At 38.2% G+C, this 15,475-nt stretch overlaps 2 protein-coding genes across 7 annotated transcripts in view; one reads left to right on the top strand and one right to left on the bottom strand.

The window, feature by feature from the left end:
* The window catches only part of N4BP2L2 (NEDD4 binding protein 2 like 2), a 75,777-nt gene extending 70,841 nt beyond the window's left edge, over nt 1–4,936 (bottom strand). For 5 of the 6 annotated variants that reach the window (XR_008618945.1, XR_008618944.1, XM_028497496.2 and 2 more), the window contains exons 1-2: nt 4,773–4,936; nt 1,884–3,139 (exon numbers count right to left, since the gene is read on the bottom strand). Coding sequence is in view for 4 of the 6 variants with exons in the window: in XM_028497496.2 (XP_028353297.1) it covers nt 1,884–3,139 (1,256 nt within the window). In the remaining 2 variants the exon portion in view is untranslated. Of the gene's footprint in view, nt 1–1,883; nt 3,140–4,412; nt 4,595–4,772 lie in introns of those variants that run through there. The other variant, XM_028497492.2, reaches the window with a different exon arrangement.
* A 156-nt stretch (nt 4,937–5,092) lies between these two features.
* Nucleotides 5,093–15,475, top strand: part of PDS5B (PDS5 cohesin associated factor B) — a 228,564-nt gene continuing 218,181 nt past the window's right edge. Inside the window, exons 1-2 of the mRNA XM_007105442.3 lie at nt 5,093–5,176; nt 6,591–6,714. The gene's annotated coding sequence lies outside the window, so the exon portion shown is untranslated. The remainder of the gene's footprint in view (nt 5,177–6,590; nt 6,715–15,475) is intronic.

A 15,475-nucleotide genomic window follows, 5' to 3' on the forward strand; every position in this document is an offset into this window, starting at 1 on the left:
TTATCTAACCCCCTATAACTCATTACCACATAGCAATACTAAACAACGTTATCTTTTAACATTATCTTTTAATGCCCTAAATCAGTTCAACTCTGATCCTCCAAATCTTTATTTCTTTTTTCAAAGCTCATTTGGAAAGCTAAATCCTACATGAAACCATTCCTCACTAGAGAATATGTGGCTTTATAACCAATCCCAAACAACCATTTCTACTTCATTCAAAAAAAGTACTAACCTAAAGAGAGACTCCTGCTTCTTTAACCAAGCTACTCAAAGTCAGGAGTCAGGTATAGGGCTACACATGTGGTAGATATTAAAGTGAAGGATTAGATAAGAAACATTACCATTTGCATCCCCAGTTTGATCTCTTAGCAGTTTCTGTAACTTCTCCCAAGTCCTTTAACCTGAACTCATTCTTTTTATTAGCCTGTACTCCTTCTAAAAAATGAAAAGACTATAATTCATCTCACAACACTGTTACATATGGAAGTACTAAGTTGTAAATGATAACATAAATGGTAGTTGTGACTATAACTTCCATTCTTATTATACCTAATTCCTCAAGTAAAGAAATATACATATTATATATAATCACTTGTCACCTCACACTACAATTGTCTCCTTGAAATTTTACTGAATTACCACCACACTTTATTCACTTTCAGTTTCAACATACTCCAATATGTTGTTCCAAACCTAATCATTCTTTCTTACATTTATTCTGTACCAGAAGCCCTCACTAGGAGATCTCTTCATCCAATTTCTAAATTTCAACTTTTCTTTTCTCTGATATTATATTCTAAATCTACAAGAATGCCCAATTTCTGTTCTTTCTAAAGAAGCACTGAAATTTCATTTTCTCTACAAAATCTTCAATGCAAAGGAATCAAAATACATAGACTTAAATTCAAATTCATTTACAAAATCACAGCTTACAATCTAGCTTGAAATGTCTGCATCATAATTTAATCTTTCTCCAATTTCCTGCTTCTGAAGAGATTTTGTTTAGGTGGTTCAGAGTGTCTTGCAAATAAATATAAAACATTCACAAAATGGTTCCTTGGACTTTGTTTTTTTTTTCCTTGAACTTTTTTATCCTCACCCAAAGACATCAAATAAATTTTTTCTCCTTATGTAGCATAAATCTTGAATCATCCTACATAAACTACAAAGAATTTGTATTGTTTTTCTTTGTGGTATTTTTCACAACTGCACAAATGTACTGGAAGGCATCAATATTCTGTTTTTAAAATGTAAACAAAAACAGGAATTTTAAACATTTCGGCACACGATAAAACATCATCAGTTCTAACTCCATTAATTCAGATATTGCTCGTTTCAAACTCCTTAAAGAAACCAAAAAAAGGTTCTCTCTGTCAATAATGGTATGAACACAGCACAGTTCTTAAGACACACTCAAAATTCCCTCCCTTGGGTTATCTCATTTGCTTCTCACAATAATTCCAGAAAAATAAGTATTACTCATTTTATTAATAGCGAAACCTGTCCAAGGTCACAAAGTGAAATACCTCAGTCAACGCCCAAGTCTTCTACCCATGAATTCAACTCCTCCTGAATAGCTGACTTAAAAGGGAAGGCCAGCACAGTTCTCAAATAGCATTTGCTTTCATCACCGTCCTAATTTTACATGGTGAAACTATATTTAAAGCCCTTAGAATTTTAACATAAATATATACGCCAATTCTCCTTTCCTCTATCAGAAAACATCTTTTAAAATATTTACCATCAGATGCCATTCTCAAGTATAACAAATTAAAGATTTTTTTACTAGAAACATAAAAGCATTTGCCACTGATTACAACTATCATTTATGATTTTTAAGTAATAAATTACCAAGTATTCACTTGGTATCCTTTACTTACCGAGACAATGTTGTTTTCCCAGAACCAGGCAAACCTCTTAAAAGAATAAGTAACTTCTGCAATTTATTTAACTTTTCCTCTTGAAAATGCTCGTTCATAAACCTGTCAGTTCCATTATGCTTGTCCACAGAAGGATCTTTCCAGCATCCTTCACTGGTTTCACAGAAACCATTATTCGCATATTCATCTTGCACAGTGTAGCCATTTCTAGAGGGATGGTCACTACTGGTAATGTCACTACAGTCAGTATATCCATTGTTCTGATCAAAAGTCAAACAATTCCAGTTAACATGACAACTATTTACATAATATCCATTTTGCATCTGAAAGCCATCTTGGGCATGGAAAATATTTGATGATGGATTTGGTGGAATGTTGAATCTTTGAATATTTAAGTGATAGTTAAAACTGGGAAGATGAGGGTCTTGTGGTACTATAAAAGAATGCATTGATTGCCACCCAGGCCTGAAGGAAGCAAATGAATTGTCACAAAAGGTAGGTATTACTTGTCGATTACAAGGATATTTACCTGGCTCATTCCCCACGCACTGCTGATAACCCCAATATGACTGAAGGGCACTGGTAAGATCTCTTTTCTTTTCTTCTTCAGATTTTAACAGATTATTATGGCCCTGATAATATGGAATGAGTTGTTCCTCAGAGGGTTCAGGTTCCTTACAACTGCTTTCTGAATCACCTTTTTGATTTTCAAGCTCTTCAATTTCTTTGTAAAACTGGAATAATTCATTGTCAATCTCTGATTTTTTAGAATTAAATTTCTGTTTCTCTTCTCGTTCTCCTTTCCCATCTATACCACTGACAGTGTCTGCTTGATTCCTCCTTTCATTACATTTCTTTTTCTCAGGGGGTTTGTAAATGGGTCCTATAAATGCTTTACTTGTGCTATATATCTCATCATCTGTGGATACCAATGGAGGATGTGTATCCTGTAAAACTTGTGAATCAACAGAATTAATAGCATCTGGTCTATTACCAAGCATCTCATCATGCACAGGTTTCAGCAAATTTGTAGTTTTGGTTTTGTCCTCCTGAGGATAACTATGTCTTCTGACATCACTGATGGTCACAGGGACCCAATCATTTCCAGTTTTCTCTTGCTTTCTGTGAAAATTAGCATTACCATGATGGGGGAAAACATATGCCTCTTCAGCAGACTTCAATTTCTTGTAGCATGGTTCACTTATTAGATCTTCCCCATGTCCCATGGATTTAGCTTCAATTTCACCATAAGGCATCTGAGGAGCAAATAAATCACAGAATTAACAGCTAATATTTAAAAAAATCTAAACAAAAGTTTCCTCAGAAACAACAGGAAATAAACTTAATTTGATATAAGCATTTAATAACATTTTCCCAAAATGCAAAATTTATAAAATTGTAACTTTATAGCCACTTACTATTGTTATGACATTATGATTTAAAGGAGGGGTCTCACTGAAGGTAAACAAACATCCTTTTTTAAAAAAAGATATATCTCATCTTTAATCTAAATGATGTATTTCTGAATTTAGAGGACATAAGCAAGAATTTAAGCAAGCTCATTAAGCTGAACCAGTAATATATATTTTGATGATATAGACATACAATTGTGTATTAAAAGAGAGAGTAAGGACTTCCCTGGTGGCGCGGTGGTTAAGAATCCACCTGCCAATGCAGGGGACACGGGTTCGAGCCCTGGTCTGGGAAGATCCCACATGCCGCGGAGCAACGAAGCCCCTGCGCCACAACTACTGAAGCCCGCGCGCCTAGAGCCCGTTCTCCGCAACAAGAGAAGCCACCGCAATGAGAAGCCCGCGCGGCGCAACGAAGAGTAGCCCCCGCTCACCACAACTACAGAAAGCCCTAGAGCAGCAACAAAGACCCAACGCGGCCAAACGTAAATAAATAAATTTATAATAAAAAAAAAAATTTTAAAAATAAAAGGGAGAGTAAGTCTGCCAACCAAAGTGACACATATCCAAACTGGTTGTGATAAATTGCATCATCAACGTCTTCCTGTTTAAAATCACTAGGTCCTTAGCAAACCTCAGACAACCACACCTCATTAGCAATCAAACGTCAAATTAACTGCAATGTCAGTCTTTATGGGCCCTACTCTTACGAGTAGTGTAAAAGTGGTTTCCAAGTGGGTGTATTACGTTAATTTTAAAGAAAAAAATAATAACTTCAGTTGTACTTCGAATGACGGAAATGTTTTATTATGTTTAAAAAATAAACCTGGCAACTCCCCAAACCAAAGCCCTCATCTTTTCCAGATGGTTTGTCTATCTCGAAGATAAATTCTGCTTCCCTTGAAATTTTTTGGGGGATCCTCAAGAGTACAATTCAAAAGCCTGTGTTAGTCAATAGGTCATTCCGCCCGCTCTCTGGTCTCCCCTTCTCGAACATAGGAAAGGGCAAAGCGACGAACCAGAATGACACAGGCAGGCCCTAGAGAGGCTAAAGGAAGATACACCTGTAGAGAACGCCGTCCTCCCGGAAACAGCCCCGTCCCAGGCCACCTCTCACCTTCTCATTTCCTCATTAGAAACGGCAGAAAAGTCCCAAGGAAGAGAAAGGAGGTTGCATTAAGAAAGAGAGGCCTATACACGACCTGAACCCTAAGGCCTCCTGACCTCCAAAGAGGGCAGCCCGGGCAAAAGCGCGTCACCCAATTTCTCTACCCCAACGGAGACACGTTCAGGTTCTGTCTAGGAATTCCAAAGAGCTCCGAGGCCGAAAGGTTTACTCCCGGCTTCTACGTTTACGGCTAAAACAAAAGATTCAGGCAAGGGCAGGGGAGAACCCAAGTCGCTAATGGAAGAAGGTAGAAACCGGAAAACGTCAACACCACAACCCCACCTCGCCGAAAATGGGATGTCTACTCACCTTACACCACAGTTCTGCATTGACCTTTACCTCTCAATAAAGAAAGTGAAAGAAGCACGGCGACACGGCCCAAAGCAGAGACCGGGAGGGACTAAACGCCCTGCCCTCAGGAGCGGAGCAACAAGCCTGCCCTCCGTACGCAAGATGGCGGCCACCTCACGGTTGCCCCGGCAGGAATTACAGGTTCTCGCCAGGCACTGTGGGAATTGAAGTCCGGCGTTCACACCCGGCCTGGAAACTTCAGACTCTCCCAGAATCCATTGCTTGACACACGAGCTAAGGGCCACAAACGTAGACCGGAAATAGTTCTTAGGTTGGCGCCGGGAGGTTGTTTAGAAATAGCAACTTCGGCTAAGAAAAGTCGCGACCTGCTCTTTAGGGCCACCCCTGAAGGAAGAGAGACTGTGAGTGCCTGGCTCCGCAAATAGAGACATAAACTGGTCTCAGTGCATGTTTTTAAGGCTTTTTTGGAGACGAAGTCTTTTTAAAGGGGAGTTAACATTTGGTCTCGTCAACTAGGGTTGCAGACGTTTCTATGAAATGCCAGTCAGGAATTGCAGGCTCAGGTTTTTCTATCGCAGAAGAGAATCGCTGCAGCAGAGCCTCGATAACAGAGAAAAGTACTTATGAGAAAAATAACTTCTTGTCACAGCTGTCTTTTGTTTAGGGAAGTAAAGACCATTTACTGAGCTTTCCCATTAAAAAAGTCGGTTTGTGAAAAGCGCTTCTATAGAACAGCGCTTGGTAAAAATAAGTGCTTCGTAAGTGTTTGTTAAATGAGAAATAACTACAAACCGAACAACTGGCAATCCTCAGTTCAGGGTCCCTGCCCTCTTTCCACCACCTTCTCACTCTCTAGACCCGCTCCTTCACATGCGTTCTTTCCTGTCCCTGAAAGGGAAACTGCTAATCTCTTCATACGTATTTAAATAAACCCGTTGCGATAGCGTTTTAATTTATAAATATAATAGTTGAAACCACAGTCTGGAATATTCACATTTGATTACTTAACAGCCTTACGACCAAGAGAGCTCACCAAAAGCAATCCATCCCCTTACAGTGAAAGACTCGTCCTCAAATACAATTTCTCTCATCGACCTTTATTTGATCTTTCCTCGTGATTAGATTAAAATTATGCATCATCGGTGGAAACAACCACATAAGTGAAACTGTGTCCTTCCTCGGGATATGACATCCGGGGGCACAGGATGTCTGTCTGTCCATTATAAGGTGATATTAATTTTTATCACCAGATCAAGGTGTTGTCCAGTTTCTCTGCTGTTAGTTTTCCCCCTTGCAACTCATAAGCTATCTGTGAAAAGATACTTTGAGACCAAGCAAATGTCTTGTTCCTAATCAAACTCTAAGGTTTTGCCTCCACTGATGATTCTTATGCAACTGATCTTTGCAATGATAGTTACAATGTTGATTTTTTCCCCCTAACTCCTTCAAGCCCTCCCCATTTATTAGTACTGATGCTACTATAAAGCCCTCCTTACTTACTTACTATCAGTATGAATTTATGAATTCTTTTTTGTTCAAGACATTATAATCCATTGCTATTCTTATTTATTTATTTGTTTGTTTTTTAATAGACTATTTTTAGGACTGTTTTAGGTTCAGAGAAAAATTGAGTAGATAGTACAGAGTTCCCATGTATCCCCCTCACCCCACATACAGTTTCCCCTATTATTAACCTCTTATAGTATTATGGTACATTGTTACAATTAATGAACCAATATTGATACAGTAATATTATGTACAGTCCATAGTTTTTCAGATTTCCTTACTTTTTACCTAATGTCTTTTCTGTTCCAGGATTCCATCCAGGATACAATATTATATGGAGTTGTCATTTCTCCTTAGGCTCCTCTTGGCTGTGATAGTTCCTCAGACTCTACTTGGTTTTGATGACTTTGGCAATTTGAGGAAAACTGGTCAGGTACCATGTGGGATGCTCTTCTGTTGGAATTTATATATGCTTTTCTCATGATTAGACTGGGGTTATGGGTTTTTGAGGGGAAGACTGCAGAGGTAAAGTGTCATTTTCATCACACTGTAACAAGTGTACATACTACCAACATAATTTATGATTGTTTATGTTGCACTTGATCATTAAAGTCGTGTTTATCAGGTTTTTCCACTGTAAAGTTACTCTCCCCACCCCCTTCCATTTTGTACTCCTTGGAAGGAAGTCACTGTGCCCAGCACACATTTCTGGAGTGCTCTCCCTTCATTAGGGTATTTACATAATTTGTTTGGAATTCTTCTGCATGGGAGATTTGCCTCTTCTCTCCCACCCTTATTTATGTTGATGCTCAAATTATCTGAGATTTGGCCAGCTTCAGGTTGGCTCCTTTTGACCTACACATTGAGCACTTCCTTATCTTGTGGCACAACAAGATTTTCCAGACTTGTCCTATACATTCATTACTCCTACCCTAGAATCAACAATTTCTCCCAAAGTCTTGGTATCTTTTGTTTTTCTCTTGGAGAATGGTAGTTAGAAGCTAAGACCTTGGCACTAAGAGTGCTTATTGATACTGGGGTATTATTACTTTCGGGTCATCTCAGTAGACAGAGGTGAGGGAGAGGGGAATAGATTTTTTTTTTTCATTTAAGAAATCATGAATGTTGATACTTACAATTCCAATCGAATTCCACAGTGTTCTTTGTTGCCTTCCCCATTTCATATTTGTGTCTGCCTTCTTCAATAGTGAGAACCTTGTTTCCTCACAGCACATTTACTTATTTGCCTAATCCTGCATAAAATAGTTTCAGAATTGCTACATTCATGTAATTACCCATAAAACAGTTTCAGAATTTATACATTCACATAATTACATAAGCAAGTCTACTAAAAAGGTGGTTTTTCTTCCCCAGACTGAGGGTTGAAAATCGAAGTACTAGGTGCAAAAATGACTCGGATTACTTCTCTCGCCCTACCCTATCCCTCTTCAGTGGTTTTAAGTTAGCCATTTGAAATACACTTGAGTTCATTTGTTTCTATTTCCAGTTTTAGTTTATTTTTCCTTCCATTATTGATAATTTCATTTTACTTTTGGAATATGTAGAGTAATATACTTGCCAAAGTATAAACCATACAAAAAGATATATTCAGAGGAATATCACTCTCTTCCCTATCTCTCTTTTTTTTTAAATTGATATATTTTTTATTTATTTATGTTTGGCTGCAGTGGGTCTTCGTTGCAGCACAGGCTTTCTCTAGTTGCAGCGAGCGTGGGCTACTGTTCGTTGCGAAGCACGGACTCTAGGCGCGCGGGCTCGGTAGCCATGGCACTCAGGCTCTGGAGTGCAGGCCCAGTAGCTGTGGCCCACAGGCTTAGTTGCTCCGCGGTATGTGGGATCTTCCCAGACCAGGGATCAAACCCGTGTCCCCTGCATTAGAAGGCGGATTCTCAACCACTGCGCCACCAGGGAAGTCCCTCTTCCCTATCTCTTGAACACTTTTTCCTGCCACCTTTTTTTACGTATACAATTTTATTGTTTCTGATGTATCCTTCCTATCTTTCTTTCTGCAAAAATAAGTAGATATATGTATGTTTTCTTACTTCTCTTTTCTTCCTCCAAAGTGAACATACCACATATGCTGTTTTGCATTTTGGTTTTTTCAGTTAACAGTATCTTCTGGAGATCACTTTGCATCAACTTATTGAGATCTTCTTCATTCTTTTTTTTACAGCTGAATAGTACTCCATGGTGTGGATGTACCATAGTTTATTCACTTAAAATCTGATGCTTGGATGTTTAGGTAGCAACCAATATTGTGCAATCATAAATAATGCTACAATAAATAACCTTCTGTTTTTATGTTTTAGGAGGTCTATCTTTAGAGTAAAGATAGGATTGCTAGGTCAAATGGTAAATCCATATGTACTACATATTGTCAAATTGTCTTCCACAGAGGTTGTATCATTTTGCATTCCCACCAGCAATATATGATAGCGTCAATTTACCTGAACTGTTGCCAATGTAATGAATGAGAAATGGTATGTCGGTGTAGTTTTAATGTATACTTCTCTTAATTTGAGTGGGGACAATTTTTGTATCTTTTTTGTGGATTGTCTTTGGCTTATGTTCTATTGGAATTTTTAAATCTTTTTTCTTACTCAATTAAAAAAATCTTTATATATTAGGGATATTAGCCCTATATCTGGCATATTTCTTGCAATATTTTCTCCTAATTTATGTCTTTTTTTTTTTTTTTTTTTACTGTGCTTGGGGGTTTTTTTCCATGTAAAAGTTTTTTATTTTTATTTTTTTGGGGGTAAAACTCATCATTCCTTTATTGCACCTGGACTTTAAGTCATAGCCACAAAGCATAACACAGGGTTAAGAGGAATTCATTCAAACTTTCTGCTAGATCTCCGATCAATTTGGAGTTTATACGTATATATGGTATAAGAAATTAATTTCCATTTTTTTCTCCAACATGGTTTATTAAACAGTCCATCTTTGCTCCAGTGGTTTGCGATATCACTTTTATAGTATATTAAATGTACACATGAGCCTAGGTTTTCTGTTTTATTCAATTGGTCTTTCTGTCTATTCACATACCAGTACTACACTATTTTAATTGTATCTTGCTATGCTTATCCACCCTCCTCTCAAATAGCTCTTTTTAGTAATATCCTAGATATTCTTAAGTCTCTGTTTTTTCATGTAAACTTTAGTATCAACTTACCTAGCTCTACAAAAAACTTTTCGGTATTTTTAAAACTGGAATTGCACTATATTCATAAATTAACTTAAAGGAGAACTGATATATAGGTAATGTTGACACATCATAACTGAGAAAAAATATCTTTCAATTTGTTCAAATCAAGTTTTGTGTCAGGAATATTTTATAGTTTCCTTCACATAGATTTTGAACATTTATTGTTCAATTTATTTCTAAGTATTTTTATCTTTTTTATTACAATTATCAATGAGATTTTTCTCTTTCATGAGGTCTTCTAACTGGTTATTATTTGTATAAGTTAAGGCTGTTGTTTTTCATATTAATTTAGTATCCTGCTATCTTACTGAATTATTTTGTTGTTTTAGTTTTAGCATTGATTGTCTAGAATTTAACAAGTGTACTATCATGTCATCTGCAAAGAGAGGTCATTTTTTTCATTTTCTTTTTCAACTCTTATACCTTTAATTGATTTCTCTTGCCTAACTGCACTGACTAATACTTCCAGCACAATATAGTTATGCAGATAGTGATAATCCTTGCCTTCTTCCTGACTTTAGTGGAAATGTCTTAGTGTTGTTTCTCCATTAAATAAAATTCTGGCTTTAGGATATATATATATACACACACACGCATACATATATGTCCTAACATATATATCTTACATTAATATATATTCTCATATGTATTTTCTAATATATATATAGTCTAATATATATCCATATATTCATATTAGATAAATATATATATGCATATTAGATGTTAGGATATATACACACATAGGCCTACACTGGAGATATTATGGATATGGTTCTAGACCACTGCAGTAAAGTGAATATCACAATAAAGCAAGTCACACAAATTTTTCGGTTTCCCACTGCATAAAAAAGTTCTGTTTAGGGCTTCCCTGGTGGCGCAGGGGTTAAGAATTCACCTGCCAATTCAGGGGACACGGGTTTAAGCCCTGGTCCAGGAAGATCCCACATGCTGTGGAGCAACTAAGCCCGTGCAGCACAACTACTGAAGCCCACGTGCCTAGAGCACACGCTCCACAACAAAGAGAAGCCCCTGCACTCCAGCGAAGAGTAGCCCATGCTTGCCACAACTACAGAATGCCTGCACATGCAACAAAGACCCAACACAGACAAAAATTAATTAATTAATTAATTAATTAATTAATTAACAGGAAAAAAAAGAATCTGCCTGCCAATGCAGGGGACATGTGTTCGAGCCCTGGTCTGGGAAGGTGCCATGTGCCATGGAGCAACTAAGCCTGTGCGCCACAACTACTGAGTCTGTGCTCTAGAGCCCACGAGCCACAACTACTGAGCCCGCATGCCACAACTACTGAAGCCCACATACGTAGAGCCCATGCTCCGCAACAAGAGAAGCCACTGCAATGAGAAGCCCGCACACTGCAACGAACAGTAGCCCCCACTCGCTGCAACTAGAGAAAGCCTGCGTGCGGCAACGAAGACCCAATACAGCCAAAAATAAATAAATAAAAATAAATTTAGTTTTTAAAAGTTATGTTTATACTATAATGCCATCTATTGTTCACAATAGCATATGTTTAAAAACTAATGTACATACCTTATTTTTAAAAATGCTTTACTGCTAAAAAATGCTAACCATCATGTGAGCCTTTAGTGAGTAGTAATCTTTTTACTAGTGGAGTGGATTCTTGTTTCACTGTTGATGGCTGCTGACTGATCAGGTTTATAGTTGCTGAAGGTTGGAGCTGCTGTGGCAATTTCTTAAAGTAAGACAACAATGAAGTTTGCCACAGGGATTGGCCCTTCCTTTCACAAACGATTTTTCTGTAATCATTTGATAGCATTTTACCCATAGTAGAACTTTTTACAAAATTGGAGTCAATCCTCGCAAACCCTACCACTGCTTTATCAACTAAATTTATGTAATATTCTAAATCTCTTTTTGTCATTTCAACAATCTTCACAACATCTTCACCAGGAGTAGATTCCATCCCAAGAAATCACTTTCTTTGCTCATCCATAAGAAGCAAGTCCTCATCATTTCAAGTTTTATCAAGAGATTGTAGCAATTCAGTCACATCTTCAGGCTCCATTTCTAGTTTTAGTTCCCTTGCTATTTCTACCACATCTGCAGTTACTTCCTCCACTGAAGTCTTGAAATCATCCATGAGGGGATGGAATCATCTTCCTCCAAATGCCTGTTAATGTTGTTATTTTGACCTCTTCCAGTGAATCGTGACTGTTCGAATGATATATAGAATGATGAATCTTTTCCAGAAGGTTTTCCATTTACTCGGATCCATCAGAGTAATCATTGTCTACAGCAGCTGTAGCCTTACAAAATGAATTTCTTAAATAATAAGACTTGAAAGTCAAAATTACTCCTTCATCCACGGGATGCAGAATGGATGTTGTGTTAGCAGGCAAAAACAATCTCGTGTACATCTCCATCAGAGCACTTGGGTGACCAGGTGCGTTGTCAAAGAGCAGTAATATTTTCAAAGTAACCTTTTCTTCTGAGCAGTAAGTCTCAGCAGTAGGCTTAAAATATTGATTAAACCATGTTGTCAGCAGATGTGTTGTCATTCAGGCTTTTTTTTGTTCCATTTATAGAGCACAGGTAGAGTCGATTTAGCATAATTCTTAAGGGGTAGAATTTTTGGAATGGCAAATGAACATTGGCTTCAATTTAAAGTCACCAGCTGCATTAGTCCCTAACAAAGTTAGCCTGTCCTTTGAAGCTTTGAAGCCAGGCATTAACTTCTGCTCTCTAGCTGTGAAAGTCCTGGATGGCATCTTCTAGTATAAGGCTGTTTCATCTACATTGAAAATCTGTTGTTTAGTGTAGTCACCTTCATTAATGATCTTAGCTAGATTGTCTAGATAACTTTCTGTAACTCACACATCAGCATTTACTGCTTCACCTTGCTCTCTTATGTTACGGAGACGGCGTCTTTCCTTAAACCTGAACCAAGCTCTGCTCGCTTCAAACTTTTCTTCTGCAGCTTCCTCACCTCTCTCAGCCCTCAGAGAATTGAAGAGTTAGGGCCTTGCTCTGGAGTAGGCTTTGGCTTAAGGGAATGCTGTGACTCGTTTGATCTTCTATCCAGACCACTAAAATTTTCTCCATATCAGCAATAAGGATGTTTCACTTTCTTGTCATTCGTGTGTTTACTGGAGTAGCACTTTTAATTTCCTTCCATACTTTGCCTGTGCATTCACAACTTGGCTAACTTGTCTCAAGAGGCCTAACTTTTGGCCTATCCTGGCTTTCCTTCTTTCTTTTTTAAAGATTTATTTATTATTTATTTATTCATTTTTAAAATTTCAGCTGCATCAGGTCTTAGTTGCGGCGTGTGATATCTTTGTTGAGGCATGCGGGATCTTTCGTTGTGGTGCACAGGCTTTTCTCTAGTTGTGGTGTGCAGGTTTTCTCTTCTCTAGTTGTGGTGCGCAGGCTGCAGGGCACGTGGGCTCTGTAGTTGGTGACATGCAGGCTCTCTAGTTGAGGTGCGTGAGCTCAGTAGTTGTGGCATGTAGGCTTAGTTGCCCCATGGCATGTGGGATCTTAGTTCCCTCACCAGGGATGGAACCCGTGTACCCTGCATTGCAAGGTGGATTCTTTACCACTGGACTGCCAGGGAAGTCCCCAGGCTTTCTTTTTTAAATTTTTTTAAAATTAAAAAAATGTTTTTAAAATTGAAGTATAGTTGATTTACAGAGCTGTGCCAATCTCTGCTGTATAGCAGAGTGACTCTGTTATACACAGAGACATTCTTTTTGGCCTTCCCAGCTTTCAACATGCCTTCCTCACTAGGCTTAATCATTTCTAGCTTTAGATTTAAAGTGAGAGACGTGCGACTCTTCCTTTCGCTTGAACACTTAGAGGCTGATGCAGGGTTGTTAATTGGCCTAATTTCAATATTGTTGTGTCTCAGGGAATAGGGAGGCCCCAGGAGAGGGGGAGATGGAGGAGCAGCCTGTTGGTGGAGCGGTCAGGACAGGCACAACATTTATCGATTAAGTTCGTCGTCTTATATGGGTGCAGTTCGTGGGCACCCCGAAACAGTTACAATAGTAACATCAAAGATCACTGATTACAGATCACCATAACAAAAACAATAATTACAAAAAAGTTTGAATTATTGTGAGAATTACCAAAATGTGACACAGAGACACAAAGTGAGCAAACACTGTTGGAAAAATGGCACCAATAGACTTGCTAGATGAAAGGTTGCTATAAACCATCAATTTGTAAAAAACACAGTGTCTGTGTGAAGTGCAATAAAATAAGGTATGCCTGCATCATATATATTCAGATTAGAAAGTATCCATCCTTTCCCATTTTCTCAGGAATTTTTTTTTGTTTTTTTTGTTTTTTGTTTTTTTGCGGTACACGGGCCTCTCACTGTTGTGGCCTCTCCTGTTGCGGAGCGCAGGCTCCGGACGCGCAGGCTCAGCGGCCATGGCTCATGGGCCCAGCCGCTCCGCGGCACGTGGGATCTTCCCGGACCGGGGCACGAACCCGCGTCCCCTGCATCGGCAGGCGGACTCTCAACCACCGCGCCACCAGGGAAGCCCTTCTCAGGAATTTTTATTAGGAATGAGCGTTGAATTCTGTTAAAGTGTTTTTCAGCAACTAGACATATTAATATGAGGAATTATATTAATATTTCCTAATGTTGAACCATACTTTCAAACTTGGTATAAATCCCACTTGGTTATAATACATTTTTTTCTTAATGTAGTACTGGAGATTGTTCACTATATTTTATTTAGGATTTTTTCATTGGTTTTTGTAAGTGATGTTGGTTTGTAATTTTTTTGGTCATATCTTAATCAGGTTTATGTGTCAAAGATCAGTCACTGATGGAGAAATTAGAAACAAAATAGATGAGGAGTCCCACTTTCCCAGTCTCCTCCTATCTTCTTTCTCTAAACATCCTTAACAAACCATATTTTTCTCTTCTCACGTTTTTTGTTCATGTTACTATGTTTAGCCTTTCCATCCCTGGCTGTTATAATCTGAAAATTGATAGGATCATTTTCTCCTGGTTTCTCAACACTTTCTGGTGATATTTACACTGGTTAACTTGGCTGTACCTTTATAGTTAGGCCCATGCCTTAAGTGCATATCGTTTCTTCCAGCCTCTGTTCCATCCTGATAGATCTTAGGAATGGACCCATGCCACTTTAGCCATTCACAATTACTAAGCTCTTTTTTGCCAAAAGTAGCCACCAATTTCTAGAGATAGAAAAGGGTTATGTCTCTTTGCCACAGCTTTGCTACCAAGTTGTAAAGAAAGCAAATCCCAGACTAACTTCTGACACATGTACAGATATTTGTTAGCAAACTGCCACAAAACAAGGTAACAACAATTATAAACCTATTTTGTAAATTCAGTGAAGTTCCAACTTTGTCCTTTAAATGTGCCAACACAACTTTCATGAAGAGTTCATTGAAAACAATGACAGAGGTAAATTGTTACTTTATAGATGAAAGATAATAGGAATCCTCCGAATTAGTGGCTGAACACAAATTTTTTCAGAATAAAAGTTTATACCAGTTCAAAGGATAGTCTGCTAATGCAAGGGTGAGGATTGTTTCTATATTTCAACACACCTATCTCTATATATATTTACATATACATCTTTTTTTTAACAACTTTATTGGAGTATAATTGCTTTACAATGGTGTGTTAGTTTCTGCTTTACAACAAAGTGAATCAGTTATACATATACATATGTCCCAATATCTCTTCCCTCTTGCGTCTCCCTCCCTCGCACCCTCCCTATCCCACCCCTCTAGGTGGTCACAAACCACCTAGCTGATCTCCCTGTGCCATGCGACCGCTCCCCACTAGCTATCCACCCTATGTTTAGTAGTGTATATATGTCCATGCCACTCTCTCACTTCGTCACAGCTTGCCCTTCCCCCTCCCCATATCCTCAAGTCCATGCTCTAGTAGGTCTGTGTTTTATTCCCATCCTACCCCTAGTCTCTTCAT

Source organism: Physeter macrocephalus, chromosome 13, assembly GCF_002837175.3.
Source record: "Physeter macrocephalus isolate SW-GA chromosome 13, ASM283717v5, whole genome shotgun sequence".
In the NCBI taxonomy this organism is placed as follows: Eukaryota; Metazoa; Chordata; class Mammalia; order Artiodactyla; family Physeteridae; genus Physeter; species Physeter macrocephalus.